General features: G+C 40.7%; 1 protein-coding gene across 1 annotated transcript in view; it reads left to right on the forward strand.

The window, feature by feature from the left end:
- Positions 1-6,901, forward strand: part of dgkza (diacylglycerol kinase, zeta a) — a 57,506-nt gene extending 50,605 nt beyond the window's left edge. Inside the window, exons 27-31 of the mRNA XM_080528603.1 lie at positions 574-623; positions 876-996; positions 1,541-1,577; positions 1,762-1,861; positions 5,723-6,901. Coding sequence (XP_080384729.1) covers positions 574-623; positions 876-996; positions 1,541-1,577; positions 1,762-1,861; positions 5,723-5,839 — 425 coding nt within the window. The 3' untranslated portion in view covers positions 5,840-6,901. The remainder of the gene's footprint in view (positions 1-573; positions 624-875; positions 997-1,540; positions 1,578-1,761; positions 1,862-5,722) is intronic.
- The last annotated feature ends 3,909 nt before the right edge of the window (positions 6,902-10,810 follow it).

A 10,810-nucleotide genomic window follows, 5' to 3' on the forward strand; every position in this document is an offset into this window, starting at 1 on the left:
TTTGTGGAAAAATGCTTTGGGGAATGTTGAGTTTGAGTGGTTCGTTCCCCCTCGCCTCTCTACGAGGGGAAACATGCAGATTGGCGGATTAGGGATAAATAATCTACAAAGGGGCATTTTTTGGTGCTTTGAACAAGGATTTGGCATATTAGAGACGGAGACCCCGAGAACTCACCAGACACTAATGTGATTACACGTCTTCATTAAAACTGTCTGTGATCCATCTTGTGATTATCGGTCTGTTAGACTGAAGGCTGCAAATGCGTCTTGCTCTCTTCTCCTTGCTCATACATTGTCTTCACGTTTATTGAGCTAATTGTTGTTTGTTTTTGTTTTTGTTTTGCAATAGTGTTGTCATCTAGTTAGACAATGATTTACCACAACAGCTGTCAGTATTATAATACAATTGTCATAAATACCATGACATCTACATAACATTGAAGCAAAACAAATGTATCCCGATTTAAACTTGCTCCCAAAAGAGACAATCAATGTCTCGGTTAGAAAATTGCTGTCTGCTGTGTTGTTTAAAAAACAAATCTACATGTCCCCTTTGTATTTCCTGTCTTGCAGTGACACCAGAAGTGTTAATTGAATGTGTGAAGAGCAAGGACCATGAGAAGGTAAGCGGGAGATGCCAGTGGCCAATGGTGAACACACTGTTCTTTATAGTTAGCATGGAAGCTAACAAGGAAAGGATAGTCCCACCTCTGACACCTTGACCTCAAGGTAGCTGTTTACCTTGTAGCTATAGACAGGACACAGAAGTGACCTTCGTTCATATGAATGAGGAGGACCTCCCAACATCACAGCTGCTAGTGACGATGATATAAAACATGTATGCAATAATGGCATAATGTTGTTTCTTCTCCTAGTTGAGGGAGCTGCACAAACTGGGAGGCGACCTGACAGTCCAGGACGAATCAGGTTGCACCTTGCTCCACCACGCTGTCAACACAGGCAGCAAGGAGACAGTCCGCTACATCCTCGACAACGGTAGGACCAACAGAAAGAGTTACAACTACATTTTCTTTTCTCAGATTGTATTCAGGGGGTGTAAACTTTGTTGTCACCTTTTGGTGCCATCACTAGTTTGCATCCCTGGTATTATATTCTCTGTTGAAAGAAGGACACCCTTCCAACAACACTCGACAATTCTAAACAGTTTGAAATGTCATAGATCCCAAGCCTCAGACGCTAGCTCAGCACTTTAGCTTCGTCAATGGCATCTCTCCTTTTTGTGTTTTTTTAAAAACACTTGACAGTCGCTGTACAAAATTGACCCCAGGCTTGGGCACTCTTCAAGGTTGTGCAGATACAATTCAATCTGTGGGGTTTAGGGCTGTGAATCAGAGAGAGACGGCGGTACTCAGCGATGCCGCACAATGCCACAGGACATATTTTTCAGACAGAAATTCCTCTTACACAAGCTTTTTACTACTCTAGAAAAAGGATATCAGATAACCTTAGGGCATAATAACTGGTTTTAGTGACATGCTTTTATATATTTATTTATTTTTCTCTCTTGCCAAAAAAACAGCACCCACAGATCTCTTGGATGTGACTGAAAAAGAAAAGTAAGTTCCGTTATATTATATTCAGACTATCCTAGTACATGTCACCTTTATTTTTGTATTTGTACACATACGTGGGCATACATAGTGTATCTGACATCTTCATATCTGTCTCTCTCCCGTGTGTCTGTCTCTCTCCCGTGTGTCTCTCTCTCTCCCGTGTGTCTCTCTCCCGTGTGTCTCTCAGCGGGGAGACGGTGTTGCACAGAGCAGCGTCCCTGTGTCAGAGGACCATCTGTCACTACCTGGTGGAGGCAGGGGCCTCCCTGATGAAGACAGACTTACAGGTGAGAACCACCCTCCCTAACCAACCCTTCAACCCTCCAACCCTCCCTACTGTCTTCATCCACCCTCCCTACTCTCCCATCAACCCTCCAACCCTCCCTACTGTCTTCATCCACCCTCCCTACTCTCCCATCAACCCTCCCTACTCTCCCATCAACCCTCCAACCCTCCCTACTTCCCTCTATCAACCCTCCCTACTGTCTTCATCCACCCTCCCTACTCTCCCATCAACCCTCCCTACTGTCTCCATCAACCCTCCCTACTGTCTCCATCAACCCTCCCCACTGTCTTCATCCACCCTCCAACCCTCCCTACTGTCTCCATCAACCCTCCAACCCTCCCTACTGTCTCCATCAACCCTCCAACCCTCCCCACTGTCTTCATCCACCCTCCCTACTGTCTCTATCAACCCTCCAACCCTCCCTACTGTCTCTATCAACCCTCCAACCCTCCCTACTGTCTCCATCAACCCTCCAACCCTCCCTACTGTCTCCATCAACCCTCCAACCCTCCCCACTGTCTTCATCCACCCTCCCTACTGTCTCTATCAACCCTCCAACCCTCCCTACTGTCTCTATCAACCCTCCAACCCTCCCTACTGTCTCCATCAACCCTCCAACCCTCTCTACTCTCCCATCAACCCTCCAACCCTCCCTACTGTCCCATCAACCCTCCAACCCTCCCTACTCTCCCATCAACCCTCCAACCCTCCCTACTGTCTCCATCAACCCTCCAACCCTCCCTACTGTCTCCATCAACCCTCCAACCCTCCCTACTGTCTCCATCAACCCTCCAACCCTCCCTACTGTCTCCATCAACCCTCCAACCCTCCCTACTTTCTCCATCCATCCCCCCTCATTCCTGCCCACTCTGCTACCCGCCTGCATGTGTGTCTCGTATGTGCTTTCACTGTGGTCGCTGTGACCATTTTCTTTTCCTGTGTTCCCTTTGTATTGTTTTTTATTGCACGAACCGCATTGATTGCTGCCATCATCCATGTGCAATATGTTTGTAAGTTTTTCTTCATTTTGCCTATGCTTGCCTTAATTGTAAATATAATGTAATTATCTTTCTTTTAACTAATATATTTTATGGTGCATATTAACAACTTTGCTGGGGACTACAGCTGGAAATTAGCCATGTAGGCTAAAGCTGCTCCATGTACTGCTTTACTGCTGTTAATTAATGGGGACTGTCCACAAAACTATAAACTAATAAACTAAAGTCTGATGACTCTCTCCATGCGCCCTCCATCCCTTCCACATCCTCTCATCTTTTCACACAGTAGCAAAGCCACACTGCTCCCAGCGCACTTCAGTACACATGTACAGGATGAATAGAAAGAGAAACAGAAAGACGAAGAGAAACCAGAGTAGTTTAAACTCTCGAGAAGATCATGTTCATGGAGAGATATCCGTCTATATATTCGTCTCCATGTGCCAAATACTCCAACCAAGAGACTGTAGAAAGGGCAAAAGGGTTGTGTAATGTATCCCACAGAATCATCCTATACTCTTTCATTTTGTGAATTAATGCTAGGCTATGTATTGGTCCCTCGAGTAATGATGATTGACAATCTACACGTCCCAATTTGAAGCAAACCAGGCAGACTCCTGCAAAGCTCATTAAATCGGCTAACCGTCACCCACCACCAGCCCAACATGTCTGATGTGTTTGAGCCCTCCTGCAGAGATAGCCAATTGGGTACATTTGCTCTGTGGCCACAGGGACTACATAGGTCTGCATTAGAAAACACAAGGCTTTAATTTTCTAACTGAAAATCCCTATAATATTATTCATCTGGTTTCTATCTCCTCCACCCTCTGTCCTGCATGGCACCAGACCACTTGAGACACATTTTTCCCCCTACAACGTCTCATCGACCACATGTACAGTGGGATGCGTACGGTAATCTGTGTACCGCACAGTCTCTCCCACCATGCCCTTGTGATTAACCAAACAGTTGCTCTGAGGACCAACTGAATGCCTGTAGAGATGTAGAAGAGAGAGAACTCAAGGTGTTGTCGGGTGTAGGGAATTGTCGTCTCTGCCATTTTGTCATTATTTGATTATGTATTAAATGCTCGTGTAGTTTTGTACCCTTATTTCGACCCTTTTGTTACCCTTCCATCTACCCTTACTCTTAACATAATTACTGCATGACACTTGGCTACTGTATCGCCCTCTATCGCGTGATACCTCAGTGAAAAATGTAATCTTGCAGGATTTTCATGATTCATACCCTGTGGCCTGTGGATGCAACTCTTTCCTGCCTGCCTGCCTGTCTGTCTCTGTCTGTCTCTGTCTGTCTGTCTGTGCTCCTTTTTGGCCTTGAGAAAGCGGCACATGTGCAGTTCTGTGTCTTATCTCTGTCTCACCCTCCTGTTTCTCCTCTATCTCTATCTCTCCCTCTCTCTCTCTGCTGTATGCACTGCAAAATACAATTAGCAGTGATCTACATTTGTGAAGTTTCTCACAGGAAGCCCTCAGATGAAAAGGAAGACTTTCATTAAGTCTGTAAAATCCCCAGACCCTACCAGTTACTGTACTTTTAATTAGTAATTCCTTGGCAAACGCTGACTTTGTGTCCTTTGTACAGAGAGAGGAGGTTTTGGGGTCTGATTCACTGTTGATAATGGGAACCATCTAAACATCTAAAACATCTAAAGCATAAACAATTATTATGATACACCCTTAGAAGTTTAGGCAGAATAATACTTCGGTTCGGTGTGTGTGTGTGTGTGTGTGTGTGTGTGTGTGTGTGTGTGTGTGTGTGTGTGTGTGTGTGTGTGTGTGTGTGTGTGTGTGTGTGTGCGTGCGTGTGCGTGTGTGCGTGTGTGCGTGTGTGTGTGTGTTGCAACTCTCAACAACAAAACATAGTGAACACTTATTTTCTTCAAGGTCGGGTATATCTTATATTATTGTTTACCTTGCCATTTAACAACATGTCGTAAAAGTATGCTTCATAAAACAAAGATAGTGAGAGACCGAGGGAACAGTATGGTGGAAGTATTACGATTCTGTATCACTCCTGCGCAAGTTAATCCTACAGAATATAACGATGTATACTATATACTGCAGGGGATGTTCGCTAGAAAGGCTGATGACATCAATGTTTAAGTGAGAGGTTTGATATGAGTGAAACAGAACAAACAGGACTTTACAATATTGGAGAGTATCTAACAGATTCTCTATACCCTTTTCATTGTATTTGACCTAATAAGTTAACCAAACAGATAAGATAGACAGACTGTGTTTACCACCTCAAATTAATAAGTGTATGCCCAGCCAAATCCATGTTTAGAGGTAGCTAGCTAACATTACATTGATCATATTTAGTAAGACTTTTCACTTTTCAAAAAATGCCGGTCGAGAGAGGACGCTGGCATTGCTTGTTTTCGCCGCTTCTCCGCCCGAAATCTAGATATAGTTTGCAGTATCCAGAGTAGATTGTCCTACAAAGACACTTAGATTTAGATTTAGTAATCTAAAAATGTATTAGACCCCTATACTTTCTTTTATTTATTTTTGTTTCTTTTTATTTTACTACTCAATCTTTTCAGTTTGTAAAGCGTCTTTGAGTGTCTAGAAAAGCTCTATATAAGTTTTTTTTTTTTTTTTTTCTGAGTGGGGCAGTCCCACTCATATTTTTCATTTTTTTATTGACAGATACAGTAGAGATTTAGACAGGAAGGATGGGTGGGAGAGAGAGGAGGGATGACATGCAGGATATGTCCCCGGCCGGAATCGAACCGGGGACCCTGCGGTTATATGGTCAACGCTTAACCCGCTACGCCACCTAAGCACCCCAGCTCTATATAAGTCTAATGTATTATTTCTTTTCTGCCTGTCCACTGTTGCAGGGTGATACGCCAAAGCATCGTGCGGAGAAGGCCAAGGACGCGGCGCTGGCAGCCTACCTAGAGAACCGCCAGCATTACCAGATGATCCAGAGAGAGGACCAGGAGACCGCCGTATGACCATGACCGCAACCGCCATGGTCTGCCCTCAGACTGCAAACCACTCTCTCACCAGTACCTGTGCCAAACCTACTGCAGCCAAAAAAAGAAAAAACTCCACCAGTGAAGGTGTATGTTTTTTATTAACGGTAGCAAGTGTTGTCTGCACCTGCTAAGGGAAGTTGGGGGTGCTATCAGTAGAGAGACTCCTAAGGTCCACCGTGTAAGATTACAGGGGACCAGTTGGACTTGAATATTGCACTGCCAAAAAAAGAAAATGCTTGGAAGAGATGGTTCTTCTGTATCATCTTTTCCCCCAAGGTTGTGTTGCGCTCGCAATTGACCACCAAGACTGAATGTTGAATGATCACAAATAGAATTTAGGATGTTGCTGTTTATTAAGGTTTCAGGACAAAGAGCTTGGGTAATTGAATGTCATGGTAAATGTGTTATTCTGTGCTCCAAATGGACCCGGCGCGTCACTCATTGTCTATAAATACAGCATGATGGTTTCAACTGAACAGATCGAGAACGACTCAATGGATTTCAAAAGGGTATTTTCACTTTCCGGTTTTTAAGGCCAGCTGTTTATAGGAAACCAACAGTGACATACTTATGATTAAGGTTTTAATTTGTCCATATTACTGCTGTTGAACCTGTATTTGACAAGACTGGTTATTTGTTGACTGATTTCTCCACCCAGATTGCAGATGGATGGTATCAAACTTTAGTTCCCCCCACCTGGGACATTTTACACTGAATACTTGTTCCATCACTGAATAACAACTGAGATTATTGAGAAATGTTAGATTGAGCAAATTCATTATTGCTCTTGAGGGAAGAGGGAGTCGTGCGCTTCGATCACTTTGCTTAACGTTTTCTTTCTACAGTACGTTTTCTTTTCTTGTTTTCTACAAAGTGTTTGGCTTCTGATGGTACAGTTTGGTACTTAACACTTGTATGTACTGTAGTCGCTCTGTGTTAACGCACTGCAGCTTCAATTGCCTTTTCTTTCTTTCTTCTTTCTGCTGATCAATTTCTACTTCAAGTCATTGCATATTTCTTATAAAAAATAATTAAGCAGATTGGTGTCCATATCATTTGTATATGTACGTATTACTGTAAATGTAACAATTTGTGTTTGGTCTTTATTTACATCATGTACATTTGATATGTATTTGTTTTTCCGAACTGCAGAGCTTCTCTTTTCTCTTTCATGTTGTTACAGATTAACTCTTTTCAAAGGCATATTTATTCACTTCAACATTTTGTTTTTGATCTTCAACATGTACACACAGTTCAGCGGTTATGTTCATCAAACTCAAATAATAATGCTCTGATTGTGTGGGTTGTAAATTTAGGGTTGTATGTTGTGTGTTTTTTTTACATAAAGAATAACCTTTTTTTTGTCTTAATACAAACCGATTTGTGGATGCTATTTATTTTCCATAGTTTTAATCTCTGTTAAATACTGGCAATTTAAACCAGAAACTTTGAATTAAAGTTATACAGAGATGTGATTCATTTAAATCGTCTCCATATTATATAATGTGTATAGAATGATGGGGGAGATCTCCTCTTGTTCAGAAAGCTATCCTACCATAACTAGCTAACTAGTTCAACGGGGCACCACAGTAACTGTGGATCTACTGTATTTTTTTAGATTAGTCGTTGTTGCTCTGTTGCATATAACCATTTATTCGCTGAACATACTTGTAAATGTACCTGTAAATGCATTTACAAAGAACTACACGCACACGTCTGTGCTGTGTTTAAGTATTCCTTTTTTTCCCTTCTTGTTAAATTACATTTAAACAACCCTCAATGGCATCAAATGAAGAGATGCATTCAATTGTAAAATCCTACTTATTCTCTATTACAGCCAGATATGTGGAGATAACACTGAGTGAAATACCCTAACATAAGATGATGTTGTCAATGAAAGACGCCCAATGTTGCAGAAGCTATACTGAAATTATAAACACCCCTTATACAATGTGCATATAGTTTTATATTTGATAAGTAAATTAATTTTTTAGTTATACATTTTGTAGTATTTCTTTCTCATACAAAAGTATGTGTTCCTCAGTTTATACCGTGTTCATACTGATTGTCAGAATCTTCTATTTTAACCTCATTCAGATGTGAAGACAGTATGCCCCCCTCTTGACTTCACTATAACTTTAATATCGTGTTAGTCTCAAGGCAGGGAACAAATTGAATTTCTATAATAATTTTATGCATTTGCAATTTGCTCCCAGCCACTAATGATCCACAACCATTTTTTTATTACACTTCTAAAATGACTATAATCACATCATGACAAATATATTGTTATGTTCAGTGATGAAATGCAGATGCATGAATCTGTTTATGGTTTTGTTGAAGCCTGCCTACTTGCTGCAGTATGTTTCAGATTATTTCAGACCTTATTGTGTCTAGTCCAACGTGACAACTTCTGTAGTCTACTGTCTGTCATCTGGAATAGAGCACTTTGGAAATAACACAGAAATGTTTTGCTTACTTATAGTATTATATTCCGTTCAACATTCTGATGAAAAAAAAAAACTGTCAGATGAATGATACATCCGTTTCCATACTCAGTGTGGAAATCTGAATACCACAGATATCCTTTCAAAGATTTTGACTTTCCAATGGCTTGAACTGAAAGAAAATACTGTATGGCTCTATAGAATGTCAACCCAAAATACATTGACGCTACTGTATATAAAAGAGGCCACAATGGGACATATTGACCAAAGCTATCATACCGTTTCCTAAATAACAATATTTAAAGAGGCCTTGCAAAAAATGTTTCCTTGAAGAGATTAATGTAGTGCCACACAATACCCCTATTGGTCTGACAACTATTTGGTGTTGATGCAATATTGTGAAGGTCTGACCTTACAGTACATACGCCTGTGAATTAGTGATGGATGATTCTTAGTCACTTGTCATGATTCACATGACCAAACATCCAAAACAACCAACATCACTAGAGTTCATCTCACAATGTACTGTATGTAGTTAGATCATGGTACCTTTATGCCTACTGTAAATGCACTGAGAATCTAAAGAAACGTTATTGTAATATATTGTTGAAATAATTTTTCTTGGCCCCAAGATTGCCCAAAACATTAACCATCACTTACGCTGGGTCAGACATTGGTTGATTTATCACCACCATCATCACCATCCAAGAAGTGAAGCCTAGTCTGTATTTTTCTTTTTTAGATATTAAGCCCATAATGATAATGTATCATTGGAAATCCTGGTCAAGTTGCCTTGGAAACTAAACATCCTCTCTCCACAGTACTTAGTAGTCCATCTGATCCTCCATCATCTAAGTCCTTTTTGACAGAAAATCAGAATTAACTCACTTTTTATAGCAGAGGGAAGGGGAAAGGGAGCGTGTAGCACGAAGTGACCTCTTAGAAGAGATTTAATTGAATAAACTCAAGCATTAGTGTTACGGTTTGGCGCTTACATAAAGGTGAACTGTGTACAGATTTGAATCTAGCGTAGACGTGGACTGGAGTTTGGCTTACACTGACATTTTTGCACATCCTTTCATGCAGATAATTTGCCCTTCTCCCATCTAGTTCCCTTGTGTATCAACAAACATTTCAAAATCTCACATTGTCACCATAGCTTTGTGATGTGCCTTTACCCCATAGCACATGCAACAGAAAATGTAAAGCTATAATAATGACATGTTATTTCATGTGCCATACGATACGCCCTGCCAGACATTGCTTATTGTTTGTGTAAGACAATACTTCTCTTCAGTGTGAGTGCCAAACTAGTTGAGAAAGAAAAAACAACACCCACGCCATCAAATAGCTAGCTTTTCATGGCCTAGATGGTTAATATCGCGTATTTCGGTGACAGTCAAGTGGTGTTGGCAATAGGGGGGTGCAGGACTCGCAGTTGCGCTCACCTCAACGGCAGGGGTCGCTGTGGTGTAGTGAGATTACAGCGTTGAGTGTAAACAGGTTGAGATAGTAATACATGTTTATATATATAAACTCACTCCAAGTTGAAATCAGTCACATTCGTGCCATCGGATTGCTCGCTTTCAGCTGGTTAACATCGGGTATTTTCAGTGGCGTTCACATTATGTTGGCAATGGTTGAGGACGTAGATTCGAGACTCGTGTGGAGCTCAGAGTACATCTCCAGATGTGGTTTAGCTCATTTTCCATTTAGTGTATCACTTAAAAAAAAAATCACGTCTCTATAAAATTCAGTCAACAATTTTCTCGGTTTCCATACTGTAACTGCTTTTTACTGTCTTGTTCAGCATGCAAGAAAAGTACTATTTTCTACAAGTTTCAGCAGAAATCCAAGTGGAATGGAATGGAATCTTTAGAGTGGCAGTTGAGTGGAATTACAGTATTTTACACTACTACCAATGCTACAATCAATGTCTTCATTAATCAAACCTTTGCTACAGTGTTCAGTTGCACGAGTAAAAGGCAGGCAGGCAAGTGCTTACAGTGACTGAATGGGGTCAGACAACTTACAACTGCCTCTTTTTATGACATTTTTAAAGAAGTTATATCTGGGAATAACAGTACTTTGTGTATACAGTATGATCTGTGCTTTATTTTGAGTTGCTGTGCAATTCAGGGCTAGAGTATCTATTTATCACAATTGGAAAAAAACGACTCTAAAGCATTTTAATTACTGTGGAATATGCATTTTTCGGTATTCTAAAATATTTCATCTTTTTTTTTTTTTTTACTTGATATAAATAGTGACCAAAACGTGATGGACCGACTGGTGTGAAATGTTGATGTAAGTTTGTTTCTATTGGCTGATTTTTTTTGGTTTTGTTATTTTCTGCTTGGAAATAAAGGATGGTACTTAAACAGTTGTATTCACTTGATTTAGGTTCTCTTGTATTTGCATTTGTTTAAACTTTTTGTTGGTTTCAGTTCAACCCTCTTAAAAAAGAGTATTAAAAAGAAGGTCCCAAATAATTACTCTG

The sequence above is a fragment of the Nansenia antarctica genome (genome assembly GCF_963989245.1).
Source record: "Nansenia antarctica genome assembly, chromosome: 4".
NCBI classification, from domain to species: Eukaryota; Metazoa; Chordata; class Actinopteri; order Argentiniformes; family Microstomatidae; genus Nansenia; species Nansenia antarctica.